The sequence below is a fragment of the Schistocerca cancellata genome, chromosome 6, assembly GCF_023864275.1.
Source record: "Schistocerca cancellata isolate TAMUIC-IGC-003103 chromosome 6, iqSchCanc2.1, whole genome shotgun sequence".
In the NCBI taxonomy this organism is placed as follows: Eukaryota; Metazoa; Arthropoda; class Insecta; order Orthoptera; family Acrididae; genus Schistocerca; species Schistocerca cancellata.
This window is the reverse complement of record NC_064631.1, coordinates 401,281,103-401,301,977: the sequence shown is the minus strand read 5'-3', so window position 1 is coordinate 401,301,977 and position 20,875 is coordinate 401,281,103. Positions and strand designations below refer to the sequence as shown.

The window sequence follows — 20,875 nt, the reverse complement described above, 5'->3', positions numbered from 1 at the left end:
ACAGTGTTGCATTGCACAAAGTGGAAGTTATGGAGGGGGATTTAACTGTGCTTGTGTAAGATACCGCAGTCATCGACAAGAACTACCTCATTTACGACATCGACAACGACGCTGTAGCCGTTACCTAAATATTTGTATACTTCACTTTTCTTTGCTTTGTGTTGTGCATTGCTCGTTTTTTTTCCTTTCTATTATTAAAACCAGTGAAGAGAATAATCTTGGTCAACCTGAGGGTCCGAGTACGACTCCCACGGCACCACAATAGAGATGAGCTATCTGCCCCTGAACTGATTGAAGCAGCTAGATGCCTGTATTGGGTGAGCGATCTGTGGCTCGGAAAAAAGGAGCATCAAAAATGTCTCTCCAGTGATGTTCGAGAGCGGAACGAAAATTCCAGAGCAGACTGCTGCAACAGCAGCCCGAGTGACCTGCTGAGTTATTCACTATGGCACATACCACTACAGAAAGAAACGTCACGTAACTTGCAGAAAAATACTCGATAGACTATGTGCCTAGAAGACCTTCAAGCGATAAATGTTAACATTTTACCAATCTAAACAAAAAATAAAACTGTCGCTACTGTCAGCAGATGAATTTCTGCTCTTTGACTCCTAATCAAACCTGAAAAGACATCCAACAGTACTGCTGGAATGGTGAATCAGGAAGTCGATCAAGATCACAATCAACCGATCTTTTTTCTGCAGACATTTCAATAATCATTTCTCAGAAATCGTTCTCACCAATGCCAGGTTCAACTACAGATAAAGTTCTTCCTCCAAGAAGTCAAAATTAGTCTCAATTGGTATCCATCTCACCACTGTCGCCTGGTTCCTGATCAGATGCTTATTTATTTTCTTTTGTGGTGGGCTCACTTCCAACCGATTTTCGTTTGCAGCGACTCATAAGTAATTTTGTTAGCGTTATAAATGTGATCATATTAAATAGAGCCGGCCTAAGTGGCCGAGCGGTTCTAGGCCCTACAGTCTGGAACCGCGCGACCGCTACGGTCGCAGGTTCGAATCCTGCCTCAGGCAAGGATGTGAGTGATGTCCTTAGGTTAGTTAGGTTTAAGTAGTTCTAAGTTCTAGGGGACTGATGACCTCAGATGTTAAGTCACATAGTGCTCAGAGCCATTTTATTAAATAGAATTATAGCATTATGTACACAACACTTCAAGTCAGTCCACGTGGATGACCCATTACCCTGTAAACAATACATACGATATGTAATATATCTAGTAGGCAGTCATCAGTCAGAAAAGTCCGCAGCTGGTGGTCTAGTGGTTAGCGTTGCTGACTGAATCACGGGGTCCCGGATTCGATTCCCAGCCGGGTTGAGGTTTTTCTCTGCTCGGGTACTGCATGTTTATGTTGTCCTCATCATTTCATCGTCATCATCATCATTCGTGACAGTGGTTAGATTGGACTGTGTAAAAATTGGACTGTCTAAAATATTGGGACTTTGTACCGCGCAGTTAAGCGCCTCACAAACCAAAAATCATCATCATCAGTCAGAAAACTTTGAGGATATGTCTGTTCACTAAAGTGCGCGTCGTTTATGTTGGCGGCCGAGTTTAGGTTCGTTCTGCGCATCTGACGTCACAAAACACAGTCAGCCAATGAACAGAGGACGACGTTGCCACATCTCGACTGCAGTGCAGAGCATGGACGAGTGTCTTCAGTTTTAGAAACGTTCAGTCATAAATAAAGTAATAGAACAAAAGCAATGTCTTGATAGCAGACATTCTTTTATAGAAAGTTTGGAAAAAGCATTCTTTATACCAATTGCTTCATATTCTATTAATTAATTAAACCAAACAAGCAATAAGACTCCTAATTCAGGCGATAGCAAGGAAAGGTGTTTGTATCACTCTCACGAACCACTTTTTCGCAATAAAGAACAGCGGTAATTGTTTATTTCCTATTGTACTTCGACGAAGCGTGAGTAATGCATAGTCATATCAACAGTGTTTGTCAGTATTCTGCGTGACACATAGTCCTCGTTGCGGTAAGTAGTCATATGAGGTGCGTTAGCGTAATGGTTAAGGTGTTGGGCTGCTACGCGAAAGGTTTTGAGTACAAACCTTGTGCGTTGCTCTTCATATTTTGATTATTTAAAAACAATATCGAAGTGCCTTACTTCACAAATTATATTCGTTTGAATGCAATTTTTTGAAATTTCTAGTGCTTTGTCTCTTCATTAACCCTTTCGCTGCTGCAGACACGTGCTCCCTGCATTCCGCGCTGTGCGCAATTTTGTCATCACTGCACTGCTCGCCTGTGCACACACATGGTGTTCCCACTGCTTTGACACACTTATCATTCGATTCCACAAAAACTATTTGGCCCAAAAATTTGATTTTTACACGTCTTCTTGACTGATACCTTCCCCCCATAAATGACTTAATTTTGTTTCGATGTTCAACGCAGTTATTACGCAGCATTAAATGTAGTAAACCATTGCACGAAATTTTGAAGAGTTTGCAGAGGTAGAAGTCCATAGCGTATATTTTTCATATGGTCGATTTTAGTTGCCACAATGTTGAGAATGTAATGTGGACAAGATACCTAAATTTCATATAAAATTTACTGTATAACTATATCTCATTTAATTTAAGTACGACATAGGTGTCGTATATAATATTGAGAAATATTCCTTCTTTCGCGACGGTAATAAAAGTATTATTTACACCGGACGCGTTTGGCTTTATTTTAAAGCACTTCAATCAAGGAAAGGTATGGCACATACACAATGGTACTCATGTTCTCTTTCTTGTTTTTGTTCCACAGTCGCAGTTTTACCAATGGTACTGAAATATATTCCTCTTCTGCAACTGTAATAAGGGACTTATTTAGACCAGACGCGTTTCTCTTTTGAAGCATCTTCAGTGGACAGTATTTTGTCTCCTCCATTGCCAAGTCACCTTTCGTAGTTTTGTGCTGCGGTAACACAATATTCAACGTTTGTGTTGGCAGATCAGTGTTTTAGCAAATAAATGATGTTTGTGTGTACAACACACAAAAATTATATTTGACATAGCTCAGAGCACTTCACTGATAGACGGTATATTCAAGTCCTAATGTTTTTGTAAGTCCACAGTTTTGTTTAATGTATTTTGTCTACTTCAAAAATGGTTCAAATGGCTCTGAGCACTATGGGACTTAACTTCTGTGGTCATCAGTCCCCTAGAACTTAGAACTACTTAAACCTAACTAACCTAAGGACATCACACACATCCATGCCCGAGGCAGGATTCGAACCTGCGACCGTAGCAGTCGCGCGGTTCCGGACTGAGCGCCTGAACCGCTAGACCACCGCGGCCGGCTTGTCTACTTCCTTGTGATTGATTGAAGTGCTTTAAAATAAAGCCAAACGTGCTCAGTGTAAATAACACTTTTGTTGCAGTCGCGAAAGACGGAATATTTCTCAATATTAAATACGACACCTATGTCGTACTTAAATTAAATGAGATATTGTTATACAGTAAATTTTATATGAAATTTGGGTATCTTGTCCAAATTTCATTCTCAACATTATGGCAACTAAAATCGACCATACAGAAAGTATACTCCATGGACTTTTACCTCTGCAAACTCTTCAAAATTTTTTGCAATGGTTTACCATATTTAATGCTGCATAATAACTGCGTTGAACATCGAAACAAAATTAAGTCATTTATGGGGGGAAGGTATCAGTCAAGAAGATGTGTAAAAATCTAATTTTTGGGCCAAATAGTTTTTGTGGAATCGATTGATAAGAGTGTCAAAGCAGTCGGAACACGATGTGTCTGCACAGGCGAGCAGTGCAATGACAAAATCGCGCATAGCGCGCAATGCATGGAGCACGTCTTCGTAGCAGCGAAAGGGTTAATGCGACCGTGGTGGCTTTACTTCATGAACTGAGCGCTCCCCCCTACACGTAAGCTTGCGAACTATGCTATACTATGGCGCTGCTTCTATTGGCGCGTGCGTCGTGTGCAACTGGCAACGCAGCAATCTCCCGCGTCTGGGCGGGCATGCGCGAGCCGCCAAGATAGAAGAATTGAACTATAGTATGTGTTAATGCCTTACCGGAAACATCATCTTCATGTTTCCTGAGGTGAACGTAGGAGAGAGTTTGTTCCTGAGCAGGCGCCAGCGCTCCCCCGGCAACAGGAACAGGTGGCCAGTCAGCGGGTCGACGTCCTCGTTGATATAGAGGCCACGGTCGTGGAAGTGCTGGAAGTCCTTGACGAGCATTTTCTTGATAAGATCCGGATCCCTCACGACGGCGGCGGGTTTCGTGAAGAAATAGGCGCCGGCTAGAGGCTTCGAAGTTGGCACTCCCGAATAGAGGTCGCAGCAGACCTGGCCGAAGGAACGCTGGAACGTTATGGCCCGCCACACGTGGCCCAAGGGGAATCGTGCATTCGGAAGCTGCGGGATGCCGCGTCGAGTCCAGTAAGTGTAGGAGAAGTAGGCGTACAGGAGCAAGGTGGCACACGCCAGCACGATGGCGGCCAATAACTGCAGCAACATCGTCTGTCCTGCAACAAATCCAGACGTCCCTCACGTGACTTAAAAGTGTCACTACTAAAACGTAGCTGTCATTGTCACCAAAGTTAGCGTCCAGAAAGTCGTGGTTTACACACTGGAATCAATACTGCAGGTAGAAAACAAAAAGCATAAATGCTGATATCCGTTTTCAATATTCGTATTCAAATGTCCATATTGAAACTGGTATTCACGTCCATAACGCAACTGTAGCAACAAAGATTACTAAAGCACAAAGGGCATCCAAAAAAGTAGGAAGATTTACATGTACAGAAAGCTATATTAAAAGGCAGTTGCATCATACGTCAAAACAGAACTCCAAACATTTACCTCTGGGCAGGAGCATCAATATGAGCAATGGATTACTTTTAAGAGAATAGTTGGACATGCGCTGGATATGTATGCACCTAGTAGAGTAGTTCACGATGAGAGGGACCTCTGCAGTATCCAGTAACAGTGAATAAACTCCAAGGTAACAGTGACTACTGCATAATAAATATAATAGGAAGAATAGGCCTAAAAATATAAAGGTCAAGAGGGCAATGGACTCCTTCACCGACTGCCGTAGCAGATCTTAGCGAAATATCTTCTCCACAACCCAAAAATATACGATTTATTTGATGGCTCTCAGAGGCACCAAAGTTAGTGTCCAGAAAATTATGGATCACACAGAAGCAGAAACTGAAAGAAGCGAAGCAAAGACAGTAATGCTGAACTCAGTTTCCAAATTTTCTTTTATAAAGGAAGATACAGGAGTACTGATCCATTTTAATTGACGCCTCACTGAAAAGATATTGGTGTCACTGGCGTTGAGATACAGCTGAAATCGTTAAAACCATATCCCAGACCCGGAGGGAATCCCTGCCCTGTAGCTCCCATCGTTCTATAATAAAAAATGATCCACAAAACCGCTGTCCAATCTGATGTACAACCGAACAACACATTCCCGGTCAAATATAACATAGTATCTGAAGCAGAATGACTAGCTCTATCAAAACTACTATGCACTTCTAAAAAAACGATCGAGCGAAGTCAAACTCTCCACTTTCACAAAGTACTCAAAATGATTGTCCAATATCTTTGACAGACATGTGCGAAACTCAACATGCGCTTTTCTCTCAGGACATAGCGTAAAATACGGATTACGACAGTCAGCTGGATGCATCATTTCTTGATTCCTAGTCTTCGGAAAGCATATGTATCGGTACAACACGCGCCCTTATCAATAAAAGTACAATAATATAACGTATCAAAAAAATTTGAGACTGGACTGAGGATATCGAGGTAGGGAGGATGCAGCATGTTATAACTTGGTTGGAGAGTCATGGTGGACCTGTAAGCGTACTCGAGATGAATGTGTTGGGACACTTCTTGTTGAAGTTGTATGTTAATGACCGTTCACACAATAACAGTAATACCCGCAGCCTTTTTACAGATGTAGTTATCTATGCTGAAGTGGTATCTGAAAAAAGACTGCGCAAATGTCCTGTAAGATCTTTCTCAAAATTTCGAAGTTGTGCGAAGATTGGGTGCTAGCTTTAAGTGTATAGACATTTAAAATTGTGTACTTCACAAAACGTAGGAAAGTAGTTTCCTATGATTGTACTGTATTGTTTGGCATGGAACCGGGGACTTAGAAACGACGGAGACGCTTCGTCCCCGCCGTAGCCCTCAGTGGTTCACAACCCCACAACAGACTACTGTCCACTCACCCCACCGCCGCACCACACCAACCCCAGGGTTATTGTGCGGTTCGGCCCCCAATGGACCCCCCGGGAACGTCTCACACCAGACGAGTGTAACCCCAATGTTTGCGCGGTAGGGTAATTATGGTGTACGCGTACGTGGAGAAAGTGTTTGCGCAGCAATCGCCGACATAGTGTAACTGAGGCAGAATAAGGGGAACCAGCCCGCATTCGCCGAGGCAGATGGAGAACCGCCTTAAAAACTATCCACAGACTGGCCGACACACCGGATCTCGACATTAATCCATCGAGCGGTTTCATGCCGGGGACCGGCACGCCTTCCCGCCCGGAAGGCGGTGCGTTAAATCGAATGGCTAACCGGGCGGGCGTCCTATGTTTACGATATCTATAATTGCAATCGTGCAAAAACCTTTGTCTGTACGTTCGTGGGACTGTGAAGAGGAATTATCAGATAGGCCCAATTTTAGGTAAAGAAACTGGTAGACTTCGGCTAATTACTGGATACTGGGATAACTGTCAGTTTACAAAGAAGACTGCTTACAAACCAATTGTGCAGCCCATAGTAGAATATTGCTCAAGTGAGTGGGACACATATCATTAGGACTAAAAGGAGATAAACACAGTTGCCCGAAAAACCTTCGCGAAAGAAGAGAAGCTAATATTCCAGAATTCGAATCAAGAACAGCTGCCAACATGAGTAACTTAGAAGTAGATATTCTCGGTGTAGGTAAGCAGCTTAAAGCAATAAAAGCATGTCTTCTGGTCCAGGTAGAATACCAATAAGGTTCTTTTCAGAATATTGTGATGCAATCCCTCCATACTTAGCAATCACATACAACCGCTCGCTCGACGAAAGACCAGTCCCGAGAGACTGGAAAATTGCAGAAGTCGCATCAATACTCAGGAAAAGAAATAGGAGTAACCTGTTGAATTGCAGACTCATATCACTAACATCGATTTACAGTAGGATTTTGGAACGTATACTGTGTTCGAGCCTTATGAACCACCTCGAAGGTAACGGTCCATTGACACATGGTCAGCACGGATTCAGAAAATATCGTTCTTATGAAACACAACCAGCACTTTTTTCACACAAGGAAATGAGTGCTATGGAAGGGGATCTCAAACTGATTCCACATGTCTGTACTTCCAGAAGGCTTTTGGCACCATTCCTCACAAGAGAAATGTAATCAAATTCCATGCCTACGGGGTATCGTCTCAGTTCTGCGACTGGATTCCTGATTTCCTACCAGGAAAATCACAGTACATAGTAATCGACGGAAAGTCATCGAGTAAAACAGAAATGAAATCAGCCTTTCCCCAAGAATGTGTTCAAGGCCCTCTGCTGCTCCTAATCTACGTAAACTATTTAGTAGACAATCTGAGCAGACATTTTAGATTGTTCGCAGATGATTCCGTCATTTACTGTCTAGTAAAGTCATCTGAAAATCAAAGCTACTTACAAAATGACTTAGACACGATATCTGTATTGTGAGAAAAATGGTAAAAGACTCTCAGGAAGGGAAAGAAGACGAGGTACTGGCAAAATTGAAGCTTTGAGGACGGGTTATGAGTCGTGCTTGGGTAGCTCAGATGGTAGAGCACTTGCCCGCGAAAGGTAAAGGTTCCGAGTTCGAGTCTCGGTCCGGCACACAGTTTTAATCTGCCAGGAAGTTTCAGTGACAAAACTGCTCCCGATGTGGAAAGTATGTCACTGGTGAGCCCTGCACTTAGTGTAAGTGATAGGGAAGTAACAACTGTCATGGGGAATGTTCCACACGGTCTTCGGCTTACACTGCTCTGGCGGGCCAAGTGCCTGGTACTGACACGGCTGTCGCCTTCCATAATGTTAATCACACTTTCCTCCAGGTCTGGTGTTTTTAGGATGGTAGATGTTAAAGGCATGGTGAGCGATGGCCAGCGTCTTGAGGGTCATTCCAAGACCCGGGCCGCCGCCCACAACCAGGTGACGGGCAATATTATACCTATCTCTCCTCTATTCAATTCTCTTCCTTCCTTCTTTCTAAATATTTAATTCCGTTTTGTTTATTAATATCTCACTTGATTTTGTATTAGTTATAAGTTCTTCTAATGCTGCACAAAAAAAAGATATCAAATGGATGTAAACAAATAGAGCCCGCCTCCACGTGTCGGGACACGGGCAACGGTGTGATTGGGGACAGGAGCCGGGGTGGTGTCACTTTCAGTGACACCGGACCCCGGATCCAGTCACAGCGGCTAAGTGGCAACATGCGACCCACCATAAGAAATTAGACGGTGGGTCATAAAAAATAAGCAGCTAGTGAAAATAAAGTCCGAACATTCCCTGTTTCGTGAAACGACACTGACTCAGACAAACGACGAAACGCTGTTTGCTAACATCGAATGCTGTGGTTGTTGTCGTCGGGGATGCGTCTCTTGGTACATTCTTGCTGCCCGTCGCCCTTTTCCATTTGCCTTTCCGTAAGTAAACACCCTGTCGGCAAGCTCTCGATTCAAATGCGGAACCATTGTGTACAATGCTGTTCAAAAATGGTTCAAATGGCTCTGAGCACTATGGGACTCAACATCTTAGGTCATAAGTCCCCTAGAACTTAGAACTACTTAAACCTAACTAACCTAAGGACACCACACACACCCATGCCCGAGGCAGGATTCGAACCTGCGACCGTAGCAGTCCCGCGGTTCCGGACTGCAGCGCCAAAACCGCTAGACCACCGCGGCCGGCTGTACAGTGCTGTATCACATTCACTACAAGGTGAGTCAGCAAGAGAATTGGATCGGGCACAACATCACTAATTATGAGTACTATGGCAGGAGAGGGCACTAGGGCATGACGAATGGGAACAGTACCACCCTCTAGGAGGAAACCACGCATGGTGTAACTGTGGGTGCATGGTACAGCGCATATTAGGCGGCAGTGTCTGTAACAAAATATGATTGAATAAATGGTCTCTAGTGTGGAAACGACGCGTTTCTGGACATAATTTCATTAGACCTCTTTTGTTCCGTATCCCCTCATCGTCCAACCCCTAACGTTTGTACACGATGGAAGAAATCAGCCTGTATATTACGAAGCAACTATCCTGGCCCCCAGTACGAGTTTTAGGTTGCCTAGCAAACTGTTTCCAGGGGCAACAAAGCTTTGATTTTTAATATTTCTCGTAATTTTCTATAGTATTTAAAATTTAGGATGCTGTCAGAATCTATTCATTAAGAGGTATAATCTTATGTTACGAGAGTACTTAGCGACTTCCAACCAATTTTGCACATAATTTCATACCTTTACGATTTTTTTATGTTTATGGAACCGAATTTCCGAATCACTGCTTAAACAAATTGCAGTCAGCATTTTAATTTGGCAAAATAAATTGAGATGCATGGGCATTGTCAGTTGATATTTGAAAAGCGGCATATAAAAAGTTACAATATTTGTGTCAGAATATAAGAAAATTATAATTAATCCGCACGAAGTAGAATCTCGATAAATGAGAAAAATAAGAATAACTTGAAGAAAAGCAGATCGGGCATTAAGCTGCATAATTTTGAACTAAACCGGCCTTTCAACAGTCTTTGAAACTGTCCTCTTCAGATCGATTAAGCTGCTGGTTTCCGGGAATGATCGTTCCTATTTTCATTTTTTTATTTGTATGTGGCAAGGAATTAATCAACCAATGTTTGTTTATGAGCCTCTTCCATTTTTTTCATTCGAGGCCACTGTTGGTCACTTGGTGTTGTTCACGGTAACTGTGTCCTCCCTGTAGTTCTGGCTCTTCCTCTCGTTCCATTTATCGTCCTAAAGAATGCTATTCTAGGTAGTCTATTCTCCGTTAATCTTGCTATACGGCCAGCCCTTTAACCTTCTCTTCTTTGGCACTTCGACGATGTTACGGTGTTCGTTCAGCTGTCTTAATTCTTCGTTTTTTTTATTATCCTCTAGTCCATGTTTTAAATTTTACTATATACACGTTTAAAAATTTTTCTGGGTATTGTTCTTTCGAATGTTGACAGTATTTCTTCATCTTTCTTTTTAAATATTAATGCTTCACATCCGTGTAATGTTACCAGTATAACAGTCTATTTATACAATCGGATTTTGAAGTTAGTACTAAGTGATCTTTTCTTTAGAATTTTAAACTACAACGAGCTTTGTTCGTGTTGCTATACTGGTGTCTGTTTATATATCCGTTGTACTTTGTTAACAAAAAGACTCCGTAAGTACTTCAAACGGTCAACTGTCTTAAAAGTGAATCTATTAACCGCCAAAGGTATATCACTTCTGATTTTCTTATTTATGACCAGGTATTCTGTCTTTTTCATTAATACGGAACCCTGTTTTGTCAGCGATTGTTTAATAATCTTGCAGTATTCTGTTTTGGGACTGCTTATTAATGGTACATTATTTGCGTAGGCAATACTAGTAATGTTTACCTTCTGCATTTGTATGCTTTGTGGACTACTTTTAGTAAATTCTCTATCGATCTTCTCTAAGAGGAGATTAAATAAAGTAGGTGGAATGGCGCCCCTTTGTCTCAGTCCAGAGCACAACATAAAATTTTTAAACTTCCTGGCAGATTAAAGCTGTGTGCCGGACCGAGACTCGAACTCGGGACCTCTGCCTTTCGCGGACAAGTGCTTTCTTTCAGGAGTGCTAGTCCTGCATGGTTCGCAGGAGAGCTTCTGTAAAGTTTGGAGGATAGGAGACGAGGTACTGGCGGAAGTAAAGCTATGAGGACGGGCAGTGAGTCGTGTTTGGGTAGCTCAGTTGGTAGAGCACTTTCCCGCGAAAGGCAAAGGTCCCGAGTTCGAGTCTCGGTCCGACACACAGTTTTAATCTGCGAGGAAGTTTCATACCAGCGCATACTCCGCTGCAGAGTGCAAATCTCATTCTATAAAATTTTCAGTTTCTCCTGTTGGTGTCTTCATATGACACAAGGTTTGTCCATGCACATTTTACTAATCTGACGAAGTTTAAGGTTAAAACGTCCTATTTCGATAGTCACGTAGCAACCATCACTTCCCTGAGAAACATTGGACAATTCAAAGTCAACGTGCCTGTGTAGAGGCGGCTTTACAATAGGCCTGTGCTATTCTAGTAGGCAGCAACGAATCAGCAGGTTGTACCCAGGCCGTTCTCTTGTGACCGATTTTTAATGTTGATGTTTTTATGAATCTATAGGAGCTGCTGACGGGCGAACACGTGCGGCTCGTTAGGCTGGGATCTCTGGCAGCCAGCCCGTCGGCAATTTTCTGTTCAGATTTTTTTTTTTGTGGTTTTAGGGCGCACAACTTCAATGGTCATTAGCGCCCAGACTACGTTGGGAATGCACCGCGAGGCACAAGTTTAAAACAGCAACTAAAAGGGAAAACACGATAAAAGACAGACTGACAGGCATAGGATTAAAAAAAAAAACAGTATAATCAAATGTCCTTAGAGAGGTTGGTCAAGTTGATAAAACGAAGAACGCGAGCAGCTGCTCGTGGGTCATCCGCTAAAATGGCATCTAGACTACATGGCAGGCCAAATCAAGACGCAGTGTGTTAAAATCCGGACAGGACGTTAAAATGTGGCGGACCGTCAGCAATTGCCCACATGGGCAGAACGGTGCCGGCGCAGCCGTCAGCAGATGGCGATGGCTGAACCGGCAGTGTCCAATTCGTAACCGGGCCAAAACGACCTCCTCCCGCCGAGAAGGGCGGGAGGAGGACGTCCAAGCCGCGGGAAGAGGTTTCAAGGCCCGAAGCTTGTTGTCCGTAAGTGCAGCCCAATCGGCATGCCACAGCGATAAAATGCGCCGACAAATGACCCTGCTACAATCTGACGAAGGGACACAACAAGAAGCTGTCAGAGGCTGGAGGACCGCAGCCTTGGCCGCGGCATCTGCAGCTTCGTTCCCAGGGATACCGACATGGCCAGGAATCCACATAAAGCTAACCGGAGAACCGACGTCCACCAGCTGCTGAAAAGAGCGTTGGATCCGGTGTACGAAAGGGTGAACCGGATACGGATCACTGAGGCTCTGGATGGCGCTCAGGGAAACGGAGCAGATGACATAAGCAGAATGTCGGTGGCGGCAGATGTAAAGAACAGCCTGGTAGAGGGCAAAGAGCTCAGCTGTGAAGACCGAACAATGGCCATGGAGCCGGTATTTGAAACTTTGTGCCCCGACAATAAAAGAACACCCGACCCCGTCATTGGTCTTAGAGCCATCTGTATAAATGAAGGTCATATTAATGAACTTCGAACGAAGTTCGACAAAACCGAAGTGGTAGACCGAACCGGGGGTAACCTCCTTTGGGAGCGAGCTGAGGTCAAGGTGAACGCGAACCTGAGCCTGGAGCCAAGGTGACGTGTGGCTCTCGCCCACTCGAAAGGCTGCAGGGAGTGAAAAATTAAGGTGTTGAAGGAGGCGACGAAAGCGAACTCCAGGGGGTAGCAGGTCAGAGACATACAACCCGTATTGACGGTCGAGAGAGTCGTCAAAAAAGGCGATAAGACGGGTGGTCGGGCACTGACAACAGCCGAAAGGCATACCGACAAAGCAGTATATCGCGCCGGTAGGTGAGTGGCAATTCACCAGCGTCAGCATGAAGACTCTCGACGGGACTAGTATAAAACGCTCCGATCGCAAGACGTAAACCCCGATGTTGTATGGAGTTGAGGCGGCGTAAGATGGATGGCCGTGCAGAGGAGTATACGAAGCTCCCATAATCCAGCTTGGAGCGGACGATCGACCGATATAGACGAAGTAGGACGGTTCGATCCACTCCCCACGACATACCACTGAGAACACGGAGGACATTTAGAGAACGGGTACAACGGGCAGCCAAATATGACACATGTGGAGACCAGCTAAGTTTCCTGTCAAATGTAAAACCTAAAAATTTTGTTGTCTCCACGAATGGGAGAGCAACGGGACCGAGTCGTAAGGACGGTGAGAGAAACTCTTTGTAGCGCCAGAAGTTAATACAGACCGTCTTCTCGGCAGAAAAACGGAAGCCATTGGCGACACTCCAGGAGTAAAGACGGTGAAGAGAACGCTGAAGACAGCGCTCCAGGAAACATGTACGCTGCGCGCTGCAATAGATGGTAAAATCGTCCACGAAAAGGGAGCCTGATACATCAGCTGGGAGGCAATCCATTATGGGATTGATCGCTATGGCGAAGAGAGCGACGCTCAAAACTGAGCCCTGTGGCACCCCATTCTCCTGGCGAAAGGTGTCTGACAGGACAGAACCCGCACGTACCCTGAACTGTCGATCCATTAAAAAGGAACGAATAAAAAGAGGGAGGCGACCGCGAAGGCCCCATGTATGCATGGTGCGGAGAATGCCCGCCCTCCAACAGGTGTCGTAAGCCTTCTCCAAATCAAAGAACACAGCTGCGGTCGGGCGCTTCAGCAAGAAATTATTCATAATGAAGGTCGACAAGGTAACCAGATGGTCAACAGCAGAGCGGCGCCTACGAAATCCACATTGTACATTGGTAAGTAGGCGTCGAGACTCGAGCAGCCAAACCAAACGAGAGTTAACCATTCGCTCCATCACTTTACAGACACAGCTGGTAAGCGAGATGGGTCGATAACTGGAAGGCAAGTGCTTGTCCTTCCCCGGCTTAGGAATCGGGACAACAATAGACTCGCGCCAGCATGCCGGAACATGTCCTTCAATCCAGATGCGATTGTAAGTACGAAGAAGGAAACCTTTACCGCAGGAGAAAGGTTCTTCAGCATCTGAATATGAATAGAATCAGGCCCTGGAGCGGAGGACCGTGATCGGGCAAGTGCGTTTTCGAGTTCCCGCATGGTGAATGGGGCATTATAACTTTCACGATTCGAGGAGCGGAAGTTAGGTGGCCTAGCCTCCTCTGCCTGTTTTCGGGGGAGGAAGGCAGGGTGGTAATGAGCGGAGCTCGAAACCTCTGCGAAAAAGCGGCCGAAGGCATTGGAGACATCCTCAGGGGCCACAAGGACGTCATTCGCGACCGTCAAGCCAGAAACTGGTGAGTGGACCTTAGTGCCAGATAGCCGGCGCAGGCTACTCCAGACAACAGAAGAAGGAGTAAAACCGTTGAAGGTGTTTGTGAAAGCAGCCCAGCTGGCTTTCTTGCTTTCTTCAATAATACGACGACACTGTGCACGTAATCGTTTATAATTGATACAATTCGCCACTGTAGGGTGGCGTTTAAAGGTGCGTAAAGCACGTCGACGAGCACGTAAAGCGTCTCTACATGCTGCGGTCCACCAGGGGACCGGTACTCGACGTGGAGAGGAAGTAGGGTGAGGGATGGAATATTCAGCAGCAGTGAGAATGACTTCCGTGAGGTGTGCGACCTGACGATCGCAGCTTGTGAAGGTTTGATCCTGAAAGGTCGCCCTGGAAGAGAAGAGCCCCCAGTCTGCTTTGGAGATGTTCCAACTAGATGAGCACGGAGAGGGGGTATGCTGCAGGAGATGGATAACACACGGGAAGTGGTCGCTCGAATATGTATCAGAAAGTGCATACCACTCAAACCGGCGTGCAAGTTGGGTAGTACATATAGAGAGGTCTAAATGGGAATAGGTGTGAGATGTATCCGAAAGAAAAGTAGGGGCGCCAGTATTGAGGCAGACAAGATTGAGCTGGTTGAAAAGGTCTGCTAACAGGGAGCCCCTCGGGCAGGATGCTGGAGAGCCCCAAAGGAGATGGTGGGCATTGAAGTCTCCAGTTAACAAAAATGGTGCAGGTAGCTGAGCAATAATTTGCATCATGTCTGCCCTGGTAACGGCAGACGACGATGGAGTGTAAACGGTACAAATGGAAAATGTAAAAGTGGGGAGAGTAATTCCGATGGCAACTGCCTGCAGGCCGGTGTGCAATGTGATGGGATCGTAGTAAATATCATCCCGGACCAGCAACATAACCCCTCCATGAGCCGGAATACCTACCACAGGGGGTAGGTCAAAACGCACAGAGGTGTAGTGTGCCAAGGCAATTTGATCGCATGGGTGTAGCTTCGTTTCCTGGAGGGCTACGACGAGCGGACGGTGCAAGCGGAGCAGCAACTGCAAGTCCTCTCGGTTGGAGCGAATGCTGCGAATATTCCAGTGAATAAGTGCCATCGTAAGAAGAAAAGGATGATGAAAGAAGGGGTCACCTCGAAGGCCGCTGAGGGCCTGGCTTCGAGCGAGCACTGCCGCCGCTATCAGTAGGCGGACAGTCATCGTCCATTGGTTCTATACGTTCATCGGCCATCTTGGTAAGATGGCCGGGAGGGGGAGCTTCCTCCGCTGGTGAACGGCCAGATGTTCGGCTACCAGCGGTGCGGCCAGGCGAAACGGATGACGGCCTGGGGCGGCAACCGCTGGGTGTCTCAGGAGAAGAAATGCGCCGTGGCGGAGAAGGAGAACTGTGCTTCCTATGAGCCTTCTTGGAAGGTCGTTTGGTGGAAGTACTGGTCGATGGCTGGGAGGTCGAGGTACGTAGGAAGTCTGCACGGGGCGGTTCCTTCTTGAAGGCCCGTGCATCTGACTTCTGGGTCTTCGTCTTAGCAGAAGGTGATGAAGGGGCTTGTGTCTGTGGGGTGATGGGAGGAAGAGGAGACGTCGACCGCGCGATCTTAGCACTGGCAGAACGGACGACCATGGTGCTGAAGGTCAGATCGCATGTCTGGGTTGCCACCTCCCTGGTAGTCCGAGGAGAGGCGAGGACAGTACTGTATTTACCCGCTGGGAGCAGCGTGGGCTTCCTACTAGCAAATAGCTTGCGAGCAGCCGAGGTGGAAACTTTCTCTTTTACCCGAATTTCTTGGATACATCGTTCTTCCTTATAGATGGGACAGTCGCGGGAGGACGCTGCATGGTCACCCTGACAGTTCACACAACGAGGAGACGGAGGTGGACAGTCACCCTCATGGGCATCCCTGCCACAAGTGACACATTTAGCCGCATTGGAACAAGACTGGCGAGTGTGATTAAAACGCTGACACTGGTAGCAGCACGTAGGTGTCGGGACATAGGGGCGAACAGAACTAACCTCGTAGCCCGCTTTGATGCGCGATGGCAGCTGAACACTATCAAAGGTCAAGAAAAGTGTCCGGGTCGGTACAAAGTCATTGTTGACCTTTTTCATGACCCTATGGACAGCCGTCACGCCCTGCTCAGCGAGGAAAGACTGAATCTCCTCGTCAGTCAATCCGTCGAGAGATCTAGTATAGACCACACCACGAGACGAATTCAAAGTTCGGTGAGCCTCCACCCGGACAGGGAACGTGTACAGGAGTGTGGCTCGAAGCAGTTTCTGTGCCTGAAAGGCGCTCACAGTTTCTAGTAGCAAGGTACCATTACGCAACCTTGTACAAGACTGAACAGTACCGGCTATGGCATCTACGCCCTTCTGGATAACGAAAGGGTTGACAGAGGAAAAATCCTTTCCGTCCTCAGATCGAGAAACGACGAGGAACTGTGAGGCAGGCGGTAGTACTTTTGTCACTGGTGGCTGGTCATGTTTCCGTTTGTGGGCAGAAGTCGAGAGAGAAGAAGAGAAATCCATTGCGGAGGAATCCCCCATGATTGCCAGCGTCTCCGATGGAGCGCTCCTTCCTTATGGGGACCCTCCCAGAGGGCACTCCCGCCTTAGGTGAATGTTTACACCTCAGGTCACACCTCCCGAGAAACAGACGGAGGGACCAATCGGCATGGTCAGAAGGTATCAGCTCAGGCAATCACCCCTCCCTGGGCCTGGCCTTTACCAGGGGGTACGTGCGTGCCTTACTTGTCTACCCAGGGCGGGGAATTACGCGTTACCCCGTCACCGGCTACGCGTGCGAACGCGTGGGTCGGCCTTCAGGCGCGCACAGGGAGGAAGGAAGAAGAGGAAGAGAGAGAGGACAGACTGTCTCAAACGCCGAGGCGGAGACCAGAGAAGGCAAGGAGAAGAAGGCAAGGAGAAGAAGGCAAGGAGAAGAAGGCAAGGAGAAGAAGGCAAGGGAAAGAGTAAGGAAGACAGTGAGATGGAGAACAAAGAAAGGAACCAACCAAAGGAAGGAAGAAACGAGAAGTGAAAAACCAAAAAGACCACAATTATAGGTCGTGGAACCGTCCGTCTCCGGATGCAGGCGCTAACTACCCCCTTGAGGGGGATGGACTCCTTTTAGTCGCCTCTTACGACAGGCAGGAATACCGCGGGCCTATTCTAACCCCCGAACCCGCAGGGGGGTGTTCAGGTTGTTAGGGCGTTTAATATTATAAACAGCAGCTGGTGCATCAAGGATTCCGGGCGAGTTCACAGATTCACAGCCCAGCTGGTGAATGGCTACCGCTAATTTCTGTATTATCCCAGCCGCGCGTAATGTTCACTCTCCGACACGCGAGTGCTGATCGAACTCCCGATCGCGTGAGATGCAGTGGTTAGCAACCTGAAGTCTCATTCGGGAGGACGACAGTTGAAAGCATTGTCCGGGCACTCAGTTTTAGGTTTTCCGTGATTTCCCTCAATCGCTCCGGGCATATTCCAAGAGGGTTCCTTTGAGATGCCACGGACGATTTCCTTCCCTTACCCTGAAATAAGCCGCGCTTGAGATCCGTCTGTAATTACCTCGACGTCGATGGGATTTTAAATTCTAATCTTCCTTATTTCTAACTCCCGGTTTCATCGAGATAAAAGTCACTACAGTCACATCGGAGTTCGTAAACACCTGCACATGGACAGCATCTACGAAATCCTTCGTGGAAGTGCAGAGACCTCGGATCTTGCTAGCGCTCTGAAATACTAGCTTAATTCCTTCGCGGCGCAGCGACTTCCCTACGCGGTCGCTGACACTTCTTACGCAATGTAAGCGAGCTACAGGAAGCTGTTGTTCTGTTCCTTTATCTCCTTTACGTTCTCTGTACCTCCTATCTTGTATGTTTTATTAGTATATGCATTCGCAAAGAATGTTGTCCGGAGTTCGTTTAACTCATGCTGGAAGTTATCAGCATCGCTTATACGACGAGTTCCTACTGTCAGGTTACGGAACACGGCACTCTTTTGTGGCGAATGGTGGTGCATCTCTGCATACACATATCTCTTCGTGCGCAACGGTTTTGAATAAACTTTATTGTCTGCTTTGCTGTTAGGTATACTTCTACATCCAGGAAAAGAACCACACCGTTATTCTATATTTCAAGGATGAAGTGTACGTTTTTGTGTAGGCTGTTAACACTAGCCGTGGAAACCTTCCCGCTTATAACAAGATTATCTTTCGTGTGCGCAAAACGACATAAGGTTCAGAAAAAGTGCGAATTTCAACCTCTGCTGATGTGCTTAAAATTAAATGATGAGGACTGAAGATTCTTTTTAAACAAATTTTGAACTTAGCAGCCAAAAACTTTTAACTACAGTACACATAAAAATCAGTTTACGAGGAGCCTGAAGGATTTATGATGGCCAATCCTTTTACTCCTCTTGGAGTTGAAGCTCTCGTGTTCACGGTCGGTTAAAAACAAATTTATTTTTGGGTGGGATCCGCCTTGAGCAAAACACAGCTTTTTCCCCTTTTACCCAGACTTCTTTCGCCAAAGTTACAGTATCATCAGTGGATTTTTATTTTCGTTCTTATCATATGCTGTGGTTTTTTATGTTTTTCATTACAGTTGATTCCCTTTCACAGTTTGTCATTTCTTCTGCTTTCCCCGTCATCTTCACTTATGATACTTTCGCTAAGACTGGTTATAAATCTAAGAGAACAACTGATGATGCTTTAACTGCAGTGAAACATGTCTGGGTAAAAAAAGAAAAAATTGTGTTGTACTCAAGGCAGATCTCATCCAAAAACAAATTTCCTTCTGATTCATTAAGAATTTCTCAGAAAAGCCATCTGATGACCACATGCTACTAGTAATATCAAACAATGCGAGTATGTGTACAATGTGACTTCTGCACAAATTTAGTAGAGTAACACGATCAGTGTAAATAAATGTTCTAAAATAATTTTTGTATTTGATGATGCATGGCTACAATAGCCTGACAATTATCTTCTGTATCTTTCAGTATTGAAAATTTACATGCTTTGTGACAAGTTTGTTTCTACCGCTTAAATGAAAATATGTTTAAGAGTTTTTTTTACTTATTCTATAACCATGAGGACCACGTCACTTGATATCTGTGGAAGTTACATTAGCATATCTGTTTTTCTTAGTAAATATTTATTGCGTATTCTTGTTTTCAGACAAGTTCTACATCCTGGAGGATCTTCTCACTACGGAACTATTGGAACGAGAAGTTCATCTAATCTAATCCAATCACTGTATTGCAACATGGGAGGTTAATAGTTTCTTCTTGGAGAAAGAAGCGTATTCTGGAGTCGATGACTTCGGCACCTAAAGTAGTTCATTATATGAAAAGTATGATGGATTCGTTGCCCTGGAACTACAACGAGAAATTTCCTGAGAACTATCTGATCTTTCGTAAGCACCACTTCTTATGGCTCACTAAGGTCACTAAAGCATATAAAATAAAACACTGTAATATTTCCTTCTTTTCTAAATTGTGCTCTTACTATCATGGCTAGATGCATTCGTGCAAATACATGATAATCTATGAAATTAAGTAATCCTTGACAACTGTTTCGATATCCAACTAGGCACGATCAATTGTCAAAAAACAGTAGTTTTGGGGACGAATCTCCTTCACGTTTTATTCACTCTCGCTTCTCATATAGGAGGAGATTGACGCAGTTATGTGCGTGGCTGCCCGGAGACTGACGCAGGTATGTGTGTGACTGTCTAGTAGTAGCATTTGAACTGAATAATTAACTAATGGATTACAAATCTGTCTAGAATTATTGTGATATCATGTAGATTTACCGCGTATGTTTTTTATCTTGTGTTTTTCTGTTCTGGCAAAGGTATCTCAGGAAGGGTATCGTACATTGTTCGAAAACCGACAGATCAGTTGCGTATCATGTCTTGCCGTTTAAGCCTTTTATTTTAATTACAACATCTATCTTTTATCACGAAGTCTGAATTAATGTTAATACCACTGAAGTGGATATTAATTTATGGTCAACACGTTTCTCGAACAATGGTACGTCCTGCGTTCCCAAGGCCTGATACAATATCCTCCAGTAATGAATTTAGCTCCATATAGGTCATTTAGCGATTAAATGATGGATTTAAGCTCAGTCAATCTTGCTATCGTTTTCGTCATGTGTCCTTTCGACCGCAGACCTTTACTTATGCAATGTCTACCATTGAGCAAATTTAATTCTGTCCATCATTTGTACTTGCTCTTTACTGCCAAACAAAGGATACTTTGCACCAGTGATTGCTCTCAGTCATGATAACGTCCTGGCCCATCAGAGACTGAATTTCCGTCGCTGCAGCGTCACTCTTCGAGTTTCACAGGTCGATGACCTAAGTTGCTCCGTCGACGTGGCAGCACAGCCAAAGCGTTCCCTGACCGACTGCCCACAACGGGTACCATTACAGGTTTGCGTCCTCTACACAGTTACTACCCGCTGCCAAAGGAATTTTCGTGACAACGTAAAATGTTACACGAAGTTTAGCGCAGACTTCAATGCGAGATGCCTATAACAGTTTCCACAACGAAACTTTGTCTCGAAACCTGGCACAAAATCCAAAGAGATTCTGGCCTTATGTGAAGTATGTTAGCGGCAAG

At 45.3% G+C, this 20,875-nt stretch overlaps 1 protein-coding gene across 1 annotated transcript in view; it reads right to left on the bottom strand.

The window, feature by feature from the left end:
- LOC126190851 (probable cytochrome P450 6a14) overlaps positions 1-20,875 on the bottom strand; it is a 113,018-nt gene that overhangs the window by 74,154 nt on the left and 17,989 nt on the right. Inside the window, exon 2 of the mRNA XM_049931439.1 lies at positions 4,071-4,525. Coding sequence (XP_049787396.1) covers positions 4,071-4,517 — 447 coding nt within the window. The 5' untranslated portion in view covers positions 4,518-4,525. The remainder of the gene's footprint in view (positions 1-4,070; positions 4,526-20,875) is intronic.